Below are 21,175 nucleotides of genomic sequence, written 5' to 3' on the forward strand. Positions count from 1 at the left end.
GAACTCGACTTGACCCGGGCATAAACGGGTCAACCCGAACCCGACCCGTTTAGATAAACGGGTCAGGAAATTAAACCCGGACCCGACCCGCACGGGTTGCCGGGTTGACATGACCCGACCCGGTTACTTAAAATAGAAGCGGCAGACGGCAGCGACATCAGGCGCGGCGGTGCGGCGGCAGCAGGTGTGCAGCGGTGGACCAGAGGTACCGCGGCCAGTGACCAGTCGGAACGAGTCGTGACTGAACAAACGGCCGAACCCCACGTGAGCGGCGAAGCCAAAGCGGCACACGAAGCTCGAAGCTGTCTCTGCAGTGCTGGCACGTGAACCGGGCAGTCGACGCGTCGGGCAACCGGGTAGGGATGCGTCTGGCAACAGGGCAGTCGACGCGGGCAGCCGGGCAGAGACCATTTCCTGGTCACTTTCGGGTTCTCGGGTCAACCCGAACCCGACCCGATTTTTGCAGTTTATTGAACCCAAACCCGACCCGTTTCATAAACGGGTTGACCCAAACCCGGATTTTTCCGGGTTGGGTTTCGGGTCGGGTCAAAAAAATTGACACCACTAGTGGAAACATGTGCACTTTCACATCCCTCTTAAATTTGCTCTTAAATATGTACACATATATACTAGAGGTTTAATTACACTTTTCTCCTTTAAAATAGTTAATATTGAGCATTTATGTCTCCCATGTATTTTTTGAAATTATGCTTTTCTCCCATATTATTAAATATTAGATTATATGTTAATGGTTGTCTATCTTATAAAATTTTATTTTCATTCGTGTAGTTTTTTACATGACATCTTACCCAATTCATTTAGGGGCAGGTCAACGGGTCGGGGTCAGGTTCGGGTCGAACACGAAACTGATTCGACACTATTCAGGTCAACCCAAATCCTACCCGTTTTTAAAAATGGGTCAGATTTCTGGACCCGAACCCGACCTGATTCTGGTCCGGGTCAACCCGACCCAACACGAATGACCCGAAGTTGACCTAAAATTGTTAGTTTTTCGGGGTAAAATCATTTCAATCTTTGATTTTCGGGTAAAAAACGGGTCAATCTCGGGTTTCCGAGTCAAATAGGAATTTTCGTGTCAATTTCGGGTCATTTTTTGGTTGCTGGGTCAACCCGAACCTGACCCGATTTTTAAAACGGGTTGATTTATTTAAACCGAACCCAACCCGTTTCGGGTTCGGGTTGACCCTAACCCGGATTTTTTCGGGTCGGATTTCGGATCAACTAACTTATTTAACATTATGGATGAGAACTCATCATAAACCATATAGAGCTTTCATCAATTTAAATATGTGATCAAGATAATCAAGGCTATCAAAAGCAAGGGGTTGCTTAAATAAAATATTTTAATCAATAAACCTATTTAAAAAGGCACAAATGACATCCATCTAAAAAAATATTAAATCCCTAAAACATTTATAAGCAAGGAGCAATCTAATGGCCTCTAATATTGCCAAAAGTGCTAATGATCCTTTGATATATATGTGAAATCACTATACTTTTAATAATGTCTTGAGAATCCTCTAAATCCATCTTATCACCACAAAGTGGCCAACTTTTAAGTGTAAATATTATAGTGTTTTATTATTTTAAATATTAGTAAAAATATTATTTTTTAGTTGATGAAGTGCAAAAAATGCTCAGAAAGAAGGAGAAACATTCATAAATATTGAACCAGCACAACAACACTCCAACTACCAATGCTGTAACATCCACAATAGGGGTGTCAACTTTTGACACGACCCGAAACACGATCCGAACCCGACTTTGAAAAATCCGGGTTCGGGTCAACCCAAACCTGAAACGGGTCGGGTTCGGGTTGAAAAAATCAACCCGTTTTAAAAATTGGGTCGGGTTCGGGTTGTCCCAATAACCCGAAATTGACCCGAAAGTGACACGAAAACTCATATTTGACCCGAAAAATCGAGATTGGCCCGTTTTGACCCATTTTTGTCCTGAAAATTGAAGATTGATCCGATTTTTTACCCGAAAATTAGTAATTTTGGGTCAACCCCGGGTTATTTGTGTCAGGTCGGGTTGACCCGGACCCTAATCGAGTCGGTTCGGGTCCAAAAACCTGACCCGTTTTTCAAAACTGGTCGGGTTCGGGTTGACCTGAATAATGCCAAATCAGTTTCGGGTTCGACTCGAACCCGACCCGTTGACCCGAATTGACACCCCTAATCCACAATACCTTAGTGCCACATCAAAAAATTGAAGCACCGAAGCGGGAAAATGACAATTAAATTAGAACTCCGGTGGAGCCAAGACCAGTGTCGTAGCGCTTCACAATGCTGCATTGCTAGAAATAAGCACCACAGTACTCGAGTCTCAGAAATTTGAGCACCAGAGCATTGAGCTTCATAACATTTCACACCAAACTGCACATTCAAGTGCCACATCGCTCACCTTCTGGAGCGCCATTGCAAAGTGATTGACAAAAGATGAAGTCGCGTCAAATTAGCCAAGTGATGCACCGATTTATCCTTTAGATGTTCCGAATCAGACCAACATAGCGGTGGAGTAAGCCCAGCAATGCTGAGACGCTAGTTCATTCTATAATATTGCGGTGCCACCATTTTAAGCATCATGACGCCTAAGTCCGTTTTCATATAAGTATAAATAGTTTTTCAATTCATTTTAGTTGAGGGCTCTGTCATGATTTATGTCTAGTTCAATCTTGAACTTAATTTAAGTTGATGTTTTTAATATATCTTGAACTTAATTTAATTCATGCAGTGATCATGTGTGTTGTTAAAAAATTATGTGAAATATTATCTCAGTGGATGAATATTGGAACAAATAAGGGTATTGGAATGGAAGGTTTGCATGACTATACATAGGATGTTTAACCTTTTAGGTTCTATGGAGATACAATCCTTATAGAAATATCATAAACCTCCATTTAGATCAATACAAGCTCGACAAAGATCTACTTAACAAAAAGGGAAAATTTTAAGACTAAGCATGATTATAAATTATATTAAGTGCTTAAGCATGCTTAATTTTTTTTAAAAAAATAGGCAAAGTCGCCAGTTAAACGGGCGACTTACTAGACTAATCAGCATCCAGTTAGCATCAAACAAAAAAAAAAAAAAATTACTATCCTCCACTCATTTCATGTCCAAAAAAAAAAAAATTAAATAAAAAACTAATATTTTATTTGTCCTTATTAGTGAGAAATTAAAAATTAAGTTTTTTTGAAATAATTAAATATAAGCATAATATTGTAATGTAGCAAGTCGTCTGTTAAATGGGCAACTTGCTACAGTAACTAACTTTTATTTTTTTATTAATTTTTTTTAAAACTTTTTTGAATGCTGACTAGACTAGTAAGTAACCTGTTTAACGGACGACTTTGAATATTTTTAATTTTTTTAAACATACATATATCTTTTTAACATTTAATATATATATAAAAATATAAAAAATAAAAAATAAAACGGTCAAACGGAGTCGAACATGCCGAGATATCCGGACCTTACAAGCCTATTTCTACCGTTAGATCTGCCGCCGTTCATTTCCACTTCTGCAGGAGAAAAACCCTCCGACTTTCTTGTTCAGTTGTTCGATAACAAGCGCAAAACCCTCGGCGGTTTCTCACTCTTTTTTTCCACGCAGTATCCGTTCCCGCCTAATCGTTTCCTCAGTGAGCAGCATTAGGGTTTCGGGGAAAGGATGGATCCCTCTCCGTCCTCGTCTTCACGTTCTTCAATGGCGGTGCCTGCCAAGATTTTTGTTGGAGGAATCACTAAAGGGTTGGAGGATGACGCGCTGAAAGAGTATTTTGAGAGGTATGGGGATGTTAAGGAGGTCGTGGTGGTGAAAGAGAGAGCGACGGGAAATGTGAAGGGCTACGGTTTTGTTGAATTCGTTGACGCGGAAGCTGCGGAAAGGGCCATCAATGAGGAGGGGCAGCATCTTATTAGGGATAAATTGGTTAGTTCTTTTCACTTACTTTCTTGTTTCTTGGAGGATTTAGAAAAACAACTCGTTATTTAAACATTCTTTTGAAGGGTATCTTCTTACTTGGTAACCGTATGTTAGCTATCTTATTTCTCGGAGTTTTTAGAGAGGCAAGTTGTTTTGGTTTTTCCCTTTTTGACTAGAGTAATTTTTTGCTTTTTAACCATGCAACATTTGATTATGGGTATGACCTTCTGAGGAACACGTGAATGCAAATCATTTTTGACTAATTTTTGGGGGGAAGAGTATTGTCTTAATTGGAATTCCCATGGTTTTTGGGATTAGAGGAGGAATTTTACTTTTCTGAATGGTTGTTGAGGGAAGAAATGAAAGGATTTGGATAGAGAGAAAATAAAATATACACACGAGAATGTGACTAGTTTGATTTTTCACGTCAGGAATAGCGTAGTTACTGCATTCACTCTCTCGTTTCATGAATAATTTAGAAATGTTCTTAGTTATTTGATTTTTTTTTCATGATGTTCTTCTATGTTTAGATTGATTAAGAAGTATACGCTAATGTGAACAATTTGGCCAATTTTGGACAGATTTGAGCTATTTTAATAAAGACTTGGAAGTTATTATTCCTGTGATTATTCCGGTTAAATGAGGTTCTTATCTTCCTAAAAGAATATAGGAATTATTCTCGTTTGTTTTGTCCTCATTGTGGCCTGTTTGAGCTGGTTTCAGGGACTTCTAGTTTTATCCATGCATTTTAAATTAGGCCCCGCATAAGAAGCTTTGACTGCGAGTAATGAGAATTTGGAACTGTTTTATTCTGAAACCAATGAAGCTGAGTCCAACACTTTGATTAGGACTTGAGGGAAGGAAAGAAGAGAAAAGAAATGAAGAAACGTTTCTCTTGTTTGGGAGTTTTATGGAAATAAGAAGGAATAAATTTCTTTGTTTTTGATTGATAACTAGAAAGAGCAATGAAAGGAAAAAAAAATTATCATTTAACAGTAATATGTTCTCATTTTATAAGATCCCAAGACTTGCGAGTGATTTAATTCTTATGCTTCATAAATTTAAGGTTAGTTTAGTTATTATGTAAATTTACTTATCCAGATTCCTGTCAATTCACTTCCTGCTTAAATTTGTGGGTTTTATTAAAGAAAACCATCCAGATGTTTCTTTAATTTTTACTCGCTTTATGCTTCCATTCATTGATTTTTTTCTTGATGTTTTTGTTTCCTGTTTCTGACTACTGTTTATCAGCTAGAAGTCAAGAGAGCTAGATCAAGATCAGAAGAGCGGAGGCATTATCAATACGCTTGTCACCAAAGTTCTGTTCAAAGTACTAACAAAACTAGTAATGACCATCATAATATTACCTCCAAAAAGATTTTTGTTGGAGGATTGCCATCTAATGTTACTGAAGATGAGTTTAGGAATTACTTTGAGAAATTTGGTTCTGTGAATGATGTGGTTATTATGAATGATAGTGAAACACATCGGCCAAGAGGCTTTGGCTTTATAACCTTTGATTCAGAAGAGGCAGTACAGAAAACAATGCAGAAGAGGTTTCATGAGCTGAATAAAAAAGTTGTTGAGGTTAAAATAGCAGTTCCCAAGGATAATCAGCACACTTCTGGCAGTAGCCATAACAAGATGAATAATAATTCTAGCCCAGGTTGGGATAGGCTAAATTCTTATGTTAATTATCTTCCTTGGGGTTATCCACCTTATGGTCCTGAATATGGGTATTATTATGGTTATGAATCACAACTTGTTCCTTGTTATGGATTCGGACCAGTTGGCTATGAAGGAGGATATACATATGAAGGCTATAGTGCTATTGGTTATGGTGCCCCATATTCAAGTCCAATGTTTACATGGAATGAGCATGCCTTGATGACTGTAAGACATATTTCAGTTCCTTATCGTGATGCTACTTTCTACCCTGGATATGTAAATTCAGGGCCTAGTGGTTATATGAGGATGCCTAGTGGAGGATACAATGGGGCTATGCGTCTTGGCAAGGGAAAATTAAATCAAACTGGGGGCCATCTACATATTAAAGAGCTTGCAAATGCAGTGTCTTTGGAGCTTGATAATGTCAAGATTGAGGATGCTCAATAATCACTTAACTGGTAAGGTCTGCACCAATTTACTTTATAGTTTATTCTATGCTTCTCTTTAACATTTTTTTACATGTCCTGTTTCTTAACTTTTTGTCTTTTGTTTTAGTGTGCAAGCAATCACGCAATCACGACTAACTTTTGTAGTATTTTCCCTACTGTTCTTATTTGACGAGAATTTATCTTCTTCAGGATCTTATTTTCATTCCATTTGAAGTAGGTCTCTTCTTTTCTTGATGTGCAGAACTTGCTGCTTAGAGAGGGTAATTGATTGATTTTATGTTGGTAATATACTTATATATATATATATTGAAACAATTTGTTGATTTTTTTATTGGAATCTGGATACCAGATACTGGTAAAAAATAATTTTCTTCTAATTTTTGCATGCTGACATTGATATGGAGGTTTGAAATGCAATTTTAGTGGTGCTCTTTGAAACATTTAGTGTATTTTTTTATCTTTGAATAATTTCTAATAATTTTAATGTTTGATATAAGTCAAAAGTTCTTAGTTTCTGTTCAATGGATGTTACTTATTTTCATTTCGTTTTTCACCCTTCAAATGCCACGTTCCTGTAAGCAGCACTGCCCCTGCACTTTTTCTTGATTTCCTTAATCAGAGTTGGGAATGGTTTTAGGATGAAGAAGATATGAGAGATACCAGAGTACTTTAAGCACAGCTTAGCATTGTTTGCTAGAAAACTTGATGATGTTTGGCATCTCGTTTTAAGCACCTTAGTGGAAATATAAGTGCCAGAATATTGTACATGTGCTTAAGCCTATCATTAATGAAGAGAGCCTTGAATGGGTAGAAATATGGGGCTTATTTTATGCTTTGAGAATGTTCGATTAATTAGCACCATTAGCTGTATGAAAGCTTTAGTTATCATGTTTATTTTTTACAATAGAATGACTTGCGTTGATATAGCACCTAGCAGGTATGTCTTGTTCTTATAAATTTGCCATGCATATTTGATTTCAAGCATTTTCTTCTCTCTCCTAGTAATGAAAAGTTTTGCCAGTATGTAATATACTTTGACTGCATATAATAATATAATAATATTTTGGGAATCTCATGATTTTCTTCTTCATCTTCTAAATAGGTGTTCATCCCAGCATATGAGATCTTATTGGCCGTTGACACCATTTGTTTGCTATGATATCTTTCTCTATCTTCTTTCCCCTTGGTATTTCTGTTCATTAGAGAGTATTGACCTGAATTCAAAACCCTAAATGCTTTTTAAATTCTTTATTCAATATGGTAAGCGGGGTATTTACAATTTCCATACATTTAATAACTAGGGTGAGCTTACTATGATGTTCAATCCACGGAGATGTTTTAAGAAAAGGAGAAAATTGCAAGCACCACCTTGAAAAAGTCACTTGACCCCAAAAGTTCTTTTTCAATCTCTTTTGAACATTTTTCAAACTCTTTTGGGTTCAATAATGTATATTCACATTTATATTGACACTTTATTGGTCATCACCATCATCATTGGCCCTATCCTAATTATTTGAGCCAGCTTTCCTAAGTATTTGAGCCGACATTCCTAATTATATGAGCTGGCTTTTTCTTATTATTTTACGTTCTTTTTGCTGAATGCTTAATAAAGTGTAAACCTATTTTATGCAACTTCTATCCATGCTTCTTTATTCTATGTATTTTTTCGTTCTATTTATTCATTTATTTATTTTATCTACCCATCCTATTGGTTTCTTATTCTAACTCTTTTTTTGAGTTTTTCAAAAGCACCTAAGGGGTTATTTGGTTTGATGTATTCCAAATATAAAGTAAAAGAAATGTTGAGTAAAATAAATTCTTTTTATCTTGAATTTAGTTTTGAAGTTTGGTTGTCAGGTTCCAAGTCCTGGATGAGAAAAGTGGAGGGTTACGTTATGTAGTCAACGACCTTCGTAAAACTTGTTGAATAATCATGACATGAATCTTTTAATACATTGTGTTAATGTTAGGGCGTTCCCTAGAAGAGACGCGCTATATGGCCTGAATACAATGAGAAGTGTGCAAGGGTCGCTGTACCGACACCCGAGTGTAATGTTAAATAGGCAAGGGTTCCCACATCAGGGATAGATGTGGGCAAAGAAGTTAGTATATGAAATTAAAATTAGGATATGAACATAGATTATAAGTTCTCTTACAAACAAATTAATGGAATTAATGAGTATTATGATTGATGTGGGCAAAGAAGTTAGTATATGAAATTAAAATTGAGATATGAACATAGATTATAAGTTCTCTTACAAACAAATTAATGGAATTAATGAGTATTATGATTCATAGGAAGATAAATATTTTATGCATTCAATAAACTAAAAGGGTTGGAGAGAAGGCTAAGGAGATTAATAATTAATGATTTAAAATATAGAATGCTTAGGAGATGAAAGAATTTCTTGGCTTACTAAATTTTTTAATATTATTTTGAAAATTAAAAAAGGTATCAGATGAGTGGAGAATGAGTGTGTTGATTCATATTCTTAAGAATAAAGATGATGCACAAGATTGTGCGCATTATAGAGGAATTACATTAATGTGTCATACTTTAAAACTATGGGAGAGAGTTATGGAGCAGAGGTTGCAACATGATACTAATGTTTCAAAATTAATTTGGATTCATGCCCGGTAAGTCTACTATGGAAGCTATACATTTATTAAGAGGTTTAATGGAAAAGTATAGAGAGAATAAGGAGGATCTGCATATGAAATTTATTGATTTAGAGAAAGTACATGATAAAGTTCCAAGAGAAGTGCTATGGAGCGTTCTAGAAAAGAAATGGGTTAATAATGCTTATATTCATGTCATTAAGAATATGTATGCAGGAGTTGTTACTTGTGTTCAAACACAAGGTGGCTTGACCAAGTATTTTCCTATTTCAGTTGGATTACATCAAGGATCAGCTTTAAGCCCATATCTTTTTTGCTTCAGTCACAAATGTTCTCACTATACATTTGCAGGAGGTTGTACCCTGGTTATGCTTTTTGCTGATGATAAGACTAGAGAGGGAGTTGAAGATAAACTTGAATTATGAAGCTAAACCTTAGAGTCTAAAGGCTTTCATTTTAGTAGATTTAAAACTGAGTATATGGAGTATAATTTTAGTAATAATAGATCTAGTGGGGGATTGTGACTTTGGGTTATCAATTTATTAATAAGAGTACACATTTTAAATATCCTGGGTTATTATTCAGAGTGATAGTGAAATAAATGGAGATATTATTAGTATAATAATATATTTCAAGATGGATGGTTGAAGTGGAGAAATGCATTGGGCTTGTTATGTGATAGAAAACTTCCCCTCAAACATAAGGGAAAATTCTATAAGATGGTGGTTAGACATGCAATTCTTTATTCAGAATGTAGCCATTAAAAGAGAAACATAATATTAAGTTAAGTGTTGCAAAGATGAGGGTGCTCAGGTGGATGAGTGGCTTTACTCTTAGAGATGAGATACAAAATGAGCATATACATGAAATGATTTGAGTAGCTCATATGGAAGATAAGATTAGAGAGAGTTGCCTTATATGGTTTGGTCACATAAAATGGTGTCCTTTCGATGACCCGATTAGGATAGTAGATGTATTAGATTTGACTTATATTAAGAAATGTAAAGGTAGACCTAGAAAGAATTGGTTAGAAAGTATTTGAAATGACCTTTCTTTATTAGATTTAATTGAGAATTTAACTTTTAATAGAACAATTGAGAAAAAGGATTCATGTAGCCGACCACATAGTGGGATAAATGCTTGATGTTGTTGTTGTTTGGTTGAATGTATTCCAAATGAACTAAAATGAAATTTACCATTTGTTTTGATGGAATTGAAAAACACAAAAAACTCATTATTGGCACTAGGGCGATGGTTTGCTAGGGCGGAGGTGAGGTTGGGGCCTGTCGATGGCTAGCATAAAGGGTGGAGGTGCAAAGTTTGCTCGAGGGCTGAGGTTGCGAGGGCTGGAGGTGGAAGTGCTATGTCGTGAGGGATTCCATCATTACACTAGTTGGTGTATTCTGAATTCACTTGATTTCGATGAATTCATAATACTCTGAAAATGAACTAGATGTAGTATTCTAACTTCCCCAAAAGTTTAATTTGCATTTGTTTTGTTCTTCAAAAAAGCTCTTAAGTCTATTTTACACTATTATACATTAGATAAATGGTTACTCCCAATCTCACTCTTATATATTCATTTCTAGTTACATTCTTCGTGTTGAGTGATACGTGAGATGCAAAACTACTTTTGAGGAAATCTTTTAAAAAACTTGTATCCATGTTTTCTTTTAAGCCACTCAATTTCCTTTTTTTTTATTATTTGATGCTAATTTTATCAACTAATCTTGTATGTTTATTACTATACCTTATTTAATACATTCTTACTCTCCAAGTTACTATAATATAAATCTTTTTTAGATATCATACTTATTTCACTATTCATTCATATTGACATTTAAAATTTTTACCCTTAATTTAGCAATTAGTGATATCTTTATCATCCAACACCCAAATTCATACAACATAGATTGCCTAACTACATGTGATGTAGAACCATATAAACAAGTATTGTTGAGATGGAAATTAAATGTTGCTTGAACAGAGCTTAACAATTTATTAACTCACAATGAACTTAAGCAATGACTTCAGCATGCAAGGGGGCAATCAAGTTTATGCAAACAATCACATGCTAATAGGAGGACCATTAAATAATAGATTAATTAATAACATGCTCACGTGATATTTTAGTGATAATCCATAAGTTAACAAATAGATTAGTCACTACAAAGGTGGAAGTCCTAGGAGGTTGTGAGACCTCAATGAACTAGCCCGAGGTGCACTGAGAGGGGATGAATTGGTAATTTAAAAAGTACTCAACAGAAATACTGATTTTTTTTAGAAAATGATTTTAAAACTAATCCAAACAATTTACTTAAAATCGTGCGGAAGCAATTGAGATTTTAAAATAATTTTTCAATACATATGAATTATTCTTTTTGCCAGCCAAAACCTATTCTAATTGCAGTTGATTGTAAATATTAAAATTCGTACAGTTTATTCTATTTTTTGGCTCGTAGTTTGTTTTTTCTTTGTAACATTGATCAAATAAAATATCAAATTATATTATTTATTCAAATATTATATCAGTAAAGCCATACAAATAAACAAATAACATAAAAATCAATGTGATTATTATTTATTCCACATGCAAAAGTTATAAATGTTACTTAAGATTACTTGATATTCTTCTTAATACATCTCATTAAAGCTAAAGATAAATAGGTTCATTTTCAAAGTTAATTATATTATAGTTCATCAGAAAACATTTCTAATTGACCAAACTAAAATTCAATTTGGTTTGAAAATATTTTGATTAGTTTGATTTTTTGAATTATAACCAAAGCCAATTGTTTTAGTTAATTTATAAGCCAAATCATCTAAATCGTTAAAATACACACCCCTAGTTGTAGAAATAAACATGAAATGCGTTGAATGCAAACTGGATTTTAAGGAATAGGGCACTTAAATTCAGAAAAGTTTCCCCTAAGAGCTTTTAAGAAATTAACTATAGGAAAGGTTGGGTTTTATGAAGTTTTTCAATGTATTGGGTCTAATGTTTACAAACAAAAAATCTCAGAAGTAATGGTATCTGTCCATTCGAAGTATCCAATTTGATATTGTTTCATGAACTTGATGCATGTATCTTGAATTCCTCTCATTTCATCCCTTCATGAATTCACATCTAGCTCCATGCTAGATGGATTTATTTATCTTTTTCCTTAATATGACTTATATCTAGGATATGGGACCATTATTGTTAGTGGATATCATGTGTTTATTTTGCCATTGGATGTTAGATTTCTTCATTAACTAACTTTTAGAGCATAATATTATACCCTAATTTGCTTGACATTAGATAATTAATTTCTTGGAGCCAAATCTTTTCAAGATGTACAAAATAATGTAAATAGAAGTGATTGTAATTCACGTGCATTGATTTTTAGTTTTTTTTTTTTTTTGTGTGTTCATTTCAAAATATAAAACATGCTTTTGATGTTGGTTTTTATACGAACATAATGTTAGCCCTATTAGCCCTAAAATTCTTATATAGATTTTGATGATTACAGATATCATTAAGGAAACAAGACTTACGATTCCTATCTAGTGTATGTGGGGGTCATTTACTTCATCAGAACGATTTGAACATTACAAGCCAATCCCAAATAGACTAGGAAAATAAGTTTGAGTCTTTTTTGCGTAAGAGCAAACCAAAACAAAAATAACGAAGATATGAAGATAATTTTAATTTTTTTTTATGAGTCTAATTTTTTTTAAAATAATATTTAAGACTTCACCAACAATAAATTAAATGGTTTTTTGGTACAAAAGAACCTTAACATGCTTAAGAAAAATAATTAGTTAATAATTTATATTCCATACGTAACTGGTCATAGGTTTTTATGGAACTCCATAAAGATATAGAGATTTGGCTTTATGAAAATAATTATTACAGATCTCCGCGAAGGTTTGCAGAGCCTATAAAAATGTGTGGACTTCAGCTAATGTCAATTTCTGGAAATTTTTTATGATGAATTCAAATTGTTTTGAATTACGTTAACGGAAAATCTCATGTTTTTGAAAGTTTGTTGCCAATAATTATGCCAAAATAAATATTCTAAGCATTTTAGTTAGTTTTGTGGAAACACCAGGTGCAAAAAATATATAATAACACTTAATTTTGGGTAAAAAGATTTAGCTTATTATCTCTAACCCCTAGCCTCTTTGAGAAAATAACCACCAACTCCTCTTTGCAGTATTTGTCATGTGAGTTTTGCCTTAGGATTTAAGAGATTAAGAAGTTTGCGGGTGATGACATAATTCTTCAAAGTTTGATGTAAGGTTTGTATGATTTCTTCATGTCATTGAAATCCGCATTTAAGAACTTGTTTTTTTTTGTAATCTATTGATTTCTGTTTGATTTCTCCTGTATGTTGTGGTTGAGAATGTATGTGAGTGGTTTTCCTTGTGAAATGGGAGGTTGTTCCAAAAAAAAAAAAAAAAAGGATTGGTCTAAAGTCTTCTTTGCTTATCGAAGGAGTAACATTTTTTATTTGGTGGAGGTTGTGTAGGAAATCCTAGGCGTTGTGGGCACCCAGTCAGAGGCGATGATCTTCCACTTATAATTGTTACATGTTTGGATGGGGTTTTTAATTTCTTGCACGTTTTTTTATTACTTTGTGGTGATCATTATTTTCTTCCACATCATGTGGTATTGCAGTAACATTAGTGTTTGAAATTTTGTGGAAATTAGCCTAATTCTCCCCTCACGTGGCCATGTGTAATTAACAATTGATATCAAAGCCGTAGCTGGACAATTATTTGTTTTGCAACCAAGACTGATCTTCTGAGATTTGCACATGTATAGTTGTTTGATATATATTTTTTATAAAGTACGCTTTTTTATCTCACTTTTGATAAAATTAGTGAAGATCATTTCACTACAAGACCATTCTTGCAAGTTGTCGTATTTAAAATCATGTGATATGTGTATTTGGAGCCTTATATTGTAAGGCTACAAAGTTCCTACAATTACTTTGGATTGAAAGGAATTTCTAATACCCGTAAAGGCGCCCTACTAAATTGGAATTACGGTTACTTAATGGTAGTTATTATGCTCTTAATATTGATAACTACATGAAGATCTATAATTTGAGAATAGAAAAAAAATTTAGGATACGCTAGTCATCACATATAAAGGCAACAAGGTATGTGAGACATTCATTAACATCTTAATGCAGGGTATGAACTTTTTTGCATGAAACATGGAGAAACTATCATAGAAATGTTTGGACGCTCTACTAAAATAGTTGGGGACGGTACATTCAAATTGAGAATATGTAAACAATATCCTATGCTCTTTTGTCAAAATAGTGAGATCTTAAGGTAATGGTTATTTCTAAAGCAAATGATTTAAATTCTTATACTATTTACCCTTTATATGATTCCCTCGTGGCACATGAGCAAAAAGCTAGTTCAAAGAATGATGAACAGGAAGACCTAAAAAAGAAATCAAAGACTATGCTAATCTTGTGTCGTGATGTGAGTGAAAGTGACTCATCACATTTAGCAAGTGATGATGAAAGATGGTTTTGTAGATAGCTTATTTGGGAAGATGTTTAAAAGAAACTTCTATAGAGAAAAAGATAAAAAGTCACATTAATAGTTTTAAATAAATTTAAAAAAAGACTTTATAGGAGATGAGGATGCACAGACTTGGACACGGGACATGTCTATTATTGAAAATATAGGATATAAACACACATTGGACATGACATTATCGTTTTATACTTTCAAAGGTAAAAATTATGCATAAAATTAAACAAAATAAATAGAATAAACTTATGAAGTTATAGTAGTTCTCATTATTTTTTATTGCAAATCGCATTATATACAAAATGTAAAATGTTGACGCGTGTCGAGCGCGTGAGAAAGGAAAACTTTGGATGGAAGATTTGCACTAGAAGTGCTAGAGAGAAATGAAAAATAGAGAACTTTTGGTTTTTTAAATACAATTTTGATGAAGTTTTTATGACACCATTGTTGAACATGCATGTTTGATTTTTTTTTTTTTAATTGGGCACTTGATACTTGTTTTCGATATGGTGTCTGATCTTGTTAGCATGTGATGATGTCCGACATGTGTCAGACATTGCATACCCCTTAATATGAAGTGTCGGTGTATAATAGATAGGTGATAAGAACACCACAACATGTTTCAAATGCAATAAGGCTTGAGATTCCAAATTTGATGATAAAGTGAGATAAGGATCTTAGTCTACATTTAAAAAGGGCAAGAAGACTTTAGAAGTGACTGTGGCAGATTTGGAGAGTGATGAAACATTAATTGAGTCATCTGATTAGGAAGATGCTGACATCTATTTCATAGCTATTGATAATCATACGAATGAGGTAAGTGATGTCATATGATGATATGCATGACACTCTTATTGCTATAGATGACGTCTGTTCTAATTTAGAAGAAGAAATAACAACAAGATCAAGCCTTTATCCTACTACGTTGGTCTATTGCATGAATCATGTTTCTCCATTGTGTCGTGTTAAGAGTTAAATTCTCATTTAAATCTAAAAAAGAAAGGTCATTTCTAATATTTTATAACCAAGTCTTTTTAAGTTTACTTCTACCTTAACATAAGCCAAATTTAATACATCTACTTTGCTAATCGGGTCACCGGAAGGCCGCCTTTTTATGTGACCAAATCATCTAAGGCGACTCTATCTAATCTTATCTTCCACTTGAGCTACTTCAACCTTCTCATGTATATGCTCATTTCGTATCCTATCTCTAAGAGTTTTTATGACACGAGTTTTTTAAATAAAAAGGGAAAGAAGAAGTTTTATTGATGATAGAAGAAGAAATAACGCAAATTAAAAAAGGAATATGAAAATTTAAATTTTCACTACTTTGTTGAGTTTTTTAAATAAAATTTTAATGAAGTTTTTATGTCACGAGTGTCGAACACGCGTGTTTGATTTTTTAATTTAGAAACTTGACAGTTGTTTCCGACATGTGTGATGCGTGTGGTGTGTGACGATGTTCGACACGTGCCAGATATTGCATACCCTTTAATATGAAGTGTCGGTGCATCATAGATAGGTGAAAAGAACACCGCAACATCTTTCAATGTAATAAGTATTGAGATTCCAAATTTGAATGCCCCTTGAAAAAGTGAGATAAGGATCTAAGTCTACATTTAAAAAAGGGAAAGAAGACTGGCAGATTTGGAGAGTGATGAAACATTAATTGAGCCATCTAATTAGGAAGATGCTAACATTTGTTTCATAGCTATTGATAATCATACGGATGAGGCAAGTGATGTCATATGATGATATGCATGGTACTCTTATTGCTAGAAATGATGTATTATCTAATTTAGAAAATGAATAACGTAAATTAAAATAAGAATATGCAAATTTAAATTTTCACTATATAGAACTATAGAATGAGGTAGATAGTTGCAAAAAGAAAAAAGATCTCTTAGATGAAAAAAAATTGTTATATGTGCAAAATTAAAAATTGTAAATGCAATTTTACATTCAAAAATTAATTATTTGAATAATGTCATGATTCATCCATGCCTAGAGAGACTGCATATTGTTGGTCATGCACAAAGACTATTTGTGATGGTGTAGGATATTTATTTAAAAATTGTAAGGGAAAAACTACACAGAGCACCTCAGTTTGTTTGATTCCTTGGCTCACTTATGTACTTGTAGCTTGAACCCCCTTGCACATTTTGATCATATCATTCACTCCATTGGTGGACCCAAAGCAATTTGGGTTCTCAAGTTGATGTATTGATTTATTGTGCAAGTATGCATTAACTCTAGGACTTGTAAAGGCATATGGTAATTGGACAATGGATGTTTGAGGCATATGATATGAGACTATTCATTATTCACTTTGTTGGTACCAAGTGATGGTGGATTTGTGTCATTAGGAGATAACTACAAAAGGAAGATAATAGTAGTCGACACTAGCGTCTATGGCTCATATTCCATTGAGAAGGTTCTACTGGATGATAGACTAAAGCATAATCTGATCATTGTCAACTAGTCATGTGATAATGGGTATGAAGTTTAGTTTTTATCTTCTTATTATTTGATTAAGCTTTTTGATGAAGTTTATTTTATTGGTCACATATATAATAACATTTATTTGCTTAAATTGAAATATTTGATGTCTAACAATATTGAATGCTTGAAGATATATTATGATGATCTTTGGTTGTGGTGTAGGAATTTCTGTTATGCTCATATGAATACCTTGTCTAGATTATTTAAGCATGGATTGGTTGTAGGTTTACTCAAACTTACTTTTTTCAAGGATCAATCATGCATGAATTGTCAATTTGGAAAACAAACCGCACATCCTTTTATGTCTAATAATCAAATTTCTACATTTAGACACTACAGGAAAAACGCTGAAAACCGGCGGTTAGTCTAGATTTACCGGCGGTCTAACGGCGGTTTGTGAACCGCCGGAAAAAACGGCGTAGGAAACCATTTCCGACGGCTTGTTACCGGCGGTTTATTTTTGCGGCGGTTTTCCGGCGGCCAATACCGCCGGTGACCAACAGAATTTTAACCAGTTACTGCATATGGACCAATTTGAATAAGTCATACCTGCCAATTTAGGAGGGAATAGGTATTGACATGTTTATAGAATCCTATTAGGGATTGTTTGGTTTGCTAAAAAAGGAATGCAAAGTTTAATTAAAAAAATATAAAAGAAATGCAATATATTTGAGATTTTTGTAGTTGTTGGGATAAACGTAAAATAAATGCAAGTGATTACTTTTTTTGTTTGGCTTGAAATAAAATGAATGTAGTGTAAGACCCAACGATGGTGGCGGTTGGTGGCCTGCGGGCGACAACAATGGGCTGTGGAGGCAGCGGAGGATGCAATCGATAGTGGTAGGCGATGGGGCCTTGTGGTGGCAATGGGCGATGATAGTGATAGGCGATGGTTGATAGTGAAGATGGTGGCTGGCGGCAACATGTGGTGGCAATGTCTGAGAATTTAAAGTTTATTTGGTAATCAGCTATATCTAACAATTTGTAAATACATTGAAATTGAATTAGAGGGTGACTTATTATTCACCACCCAAACACTTGAATTCTTGGAACACATTCATTTGGAATGCATTACACTACAAATGTAGCCAACCAAATGAACCCTTAGATATTGGCTAGAACCATACTTACTGAATATAATTTATCAAAATATTTTTCGTAGATGTAATAAATGTAGCTTGTTATATGATCAGTACAGTAAATATCATATCTATCATTAAAAATACCCCTTATAAAATTTTATTGGAAAAGAAGAACAAAGTTTCACATTTTTTTTGTTTTTCGTTGAAGGTGTTTCATCTTGAAAAATGGGAAAGATGGCATGATGAAATTTGACACAAGATATGATGAAAGAGTTTTCTTGGGATGTTGAAGCCTTAGCAAGGCTTATAGGGTATTTAATAAGAACAACTTGATTATTGAAGAGTATATTCATTGGATGAGAAAAAAATAGACTTACCAAGATGAAGGACATCGATGTTGAAGAGTTTGATAGATTAGAGAAACTAAATATAGACCAACTAGCAGCTAACAATGAGACACCTCATACATTTTATTCACTTGAGTGGAAATGTGTTTCTTGACATCCTAAGGAATTGATTATAGGTGATTCATCTCATGGAGTTAGGAGTAGGAGTGCATTTAGAGAAGAGGTTGACCATTACACACACCTGTTCCATATAAAACCTAGGAGTATTGATGAGGCCTTAGATGATGTATTTTGGGTGGTTTTAATGTACGAAGAGTTAATTCAATTTATAAGAAATGGTGTGGGAGTTAATACTTGGACCCGCTAATTATAATGTAATTGGAGTCTAGTGAGTTTATATCAATAAGTCAGATAATGCAGGAGTTATAGTTTGAAGTATAATGACTAGTAACCCAAGGGTCTAGTCATATTGTAGAAATATATTTTGATAAATTTTATGCTCCAATAGCTAGATTGGAAGCCATTCGATTATTGGTTGTATTTGCTTATGTTTTAAAGGATTCAAATTATATTAGATGGATATAAAGAGTATCTTACTAATAAAATTATAGGAGAAGATGCTTTTATAGAATATTCATCAGGTTTTGTAGATCATCTGTATCCCGAGCATGAATTCAAATTGAAGAAAGCTCTTTAAAGCTTGGTATGTGAGAATGATCTTATTTTTTTATTAGCTTAAGTTTTCGTAAGGGGGATTATTTATAAAAAAATTGGAGATGATATGATTGTGACTTAGATTTATGTATATGATATTCTGTTTAGACACAACAACAACAACATCATCAAGCCTTTATCCCACTACATGGGGTCGGCTACATGAATCATTTTTCTCCATTGCGTCATATTAAAAGTCAAATTCTCGTTTAAATTTAATAAAGAAAGGTCATTCCTAATATTTTCTAACCAAGTCTTTTTAGGTCTACCCCTACCTTTCTTAACATAAGTCAAATCTAATACCTCTACTCTCCTAATCGGGTCATCAGAAGGCCGTAGTTTTATGTGACCAAACCATCTAAGGCGACTCTCTCTAATCTTATCTTCTACTGGAACTACTCCAACCTTTTCACGTATATGCTCAAAATTATGTGTTTCTATGTGAAAAAAAAAAGGATTTAGTTGGTCCTAACTTTTATTCTGCTTGTTTGGTGTGTTCGTTGTAGTATCATATGCTAATATTAATAATATCAGCATTTCTAATGCTTGAAACCTTCTTTCCCAATTCCCTACCCATGTTCAACAAGCTATCAAAGCTATTTCTATTAAGGAATCTTCGGTCGTTCCTCTGATTTGGCTTGATTCTGAGCAACCCAAGTCTAAAGAATTTTTGTGTAATTTTTTCCTAGATTGGCAGCAAGTTTCTTGCTATAAATTTTGGTAGCATAGACATTATGCACTTAGCTATTCATCTTATACCTGGTTGGCTTTGGCTGGAGAACTAAAAATTGTTAATAATCTCTTTCAGAGAAATATTCAAGTTCTACCTCTTCGCAATTTTTGTAATTACATGTGACTACTTTAAAACTTTATCTAATCTGATTCCTGGGATGAGCTTCAGAGAGATTATTCTGTGCGGACACCGGACGGGAGAACCGTCCAGTACCGCTTGGTACAGAGAGCGGTACCGGGTGTATCGAAGCTCGGTACTGCTTGGTACCGTGTTTGATACTGAGCGCGGTACACTTTTGAAGTGACATGACACATATTTATTTACCTTTGGATGACATCCGGACTCCGCAGAGAATAATTTGCCCCTTTCTCATGAGATCAAATTTACTAAAAGTATTTGAGTACATTTCTGGCATAGAGCATCTTCACAGTCCAAAAATAGTTTTATTATTTAGTCATTTCTCGTCTCTATATCACATCTAGAGAGAGAGAGAAATGCAAGGAGGTTTGGTACAAATTTTGACAGCATCACTACTGTTTGCTTTAAAATTAAAAAAGTTATTCGACATCAGCTTGCTGGGTGGAAACATGTGGAACTTGTGAGCTCTCTTATTGCCTGACTGTGACTATTTTTGTTGCTTCTCTCTTCTCAATTTTCATTTATGTTAGTTGGGCTCTTATGATGGGCTTTGGTGGCTGTTTTGCCGGTGGTTGGCAAGCATTTTTGACTTGTCCTGGTTTCGTTTGGATTTAGGCTGCACTGCTCATCTTTCAAAGTTTTGGTTAATCTGATGTCAACGGGACTTGGACTTTTCTTGTCTTTTGGTTTAACTAACATTCCCTGTTGGCATGAGAGGACGGTGAGGCATGGTATACATCTATTTTGCTGCCTCTTGGATGATCTTCGCGGCAACCATTATCTGCTTTTTGGCAACCTGGGGAATATCTCTACTACTTCATATTCTTATGTTGACTTATGCTTCTTTGGGACTGTTTTTTTTACTGTAAAAATTTTAATTTTATAGTAAAAATTGTTTTAAGAAGTAGTAAGAAAGCCGTCCCAAACGAAGCCTTAGATATTGTTTTTCCCATACTCAATCCTGAGTCCTATCTCTAATATTTGACTCATGCTTTTTCATAAGTTTTATCTCAATAGGTCATACTTGAGCTCTGCTGCTCGGTTTTATTGGTTGAAGGTGTCTATAAGTTTGTTTTCTTACTTTGGAAGATCTTTACTATTAGTAAATCTCCCCCAATATCACAATTTTACTATGTCACTTTTTCCCACATAACATTAGCATCCTCATGCACAGACAAAATCTTAAGATCTAAAATCTTACTCTCAAAAATATTTTTGTTAATATTATTTAAATTTCTCCATCTAATCCCATAAAATTGTTTTCCTTTATTTTTTATTTTATGCCTCTTTATCTTGAAGTCCAAAATTAATAATCGCATGTTGGGTTACATAAAATTTTCACTCGAATAACTTTACAATCTTTGTAATCTAAACGAATTTAATTTCTAAAGGAAATTAACCAACTTGGTTGTACTAGTATTCATTTTTTATAAG

General features: G+C 34.0%; 1 protein-coding gene across 3 annotated transcripts in view; it reads left to right on the forward strand.

Moving 5' to 3' along the window:
• Window positions 1-3,561: 3,561 nt before the first annotated feature.
• LOC110095235 (RNA-binding protein 1) overlaps window positions 3,562-21,175 on the forward strand; it is a 26,002-nt gene continuing 8,388 nt past the window's right edge. The window contains exons 1-3 of one of the 3 annotated variants that reach the window (XR_003702778.1): window positions 3,562-3,957; window positions 5,203-6,082; window positions 6,258-6,328. Coding sequence is in view for 2 of the 3 variants with exons in the window: in XM_020820684.2 (XP_020676343.1) it covers window positions 3,697-3,957; window positions 5,203-6,066 (1,125 nt within the window). In the remaining variant the exon portion in view is untranslated. The remainder of the gene's footprint in view (window positions 3,958-5,202; window positions 6,083-6,257; window positions 6,329-21,175) is intronic. The other 2 variants (XM_020820684.2, XM_020820683.2) reach the window with 2 other exon arrangements.

Source organism: Dendrobium catenatum, unplaced genomic scaffold, assembly GCF_001605985.2.
Source record: "Dendrobium catenatum unplaced genomic scaffold, ASM160598v2 fragScaff_scaffold_1449, whole genome shotgun sequence".
NCBI lineage: Eukaryota > Viridiplantae > Streptophyta > Magnoliopsida > Asparagales > Orchidaceae > Dendrobium > Dendrobium catenatum.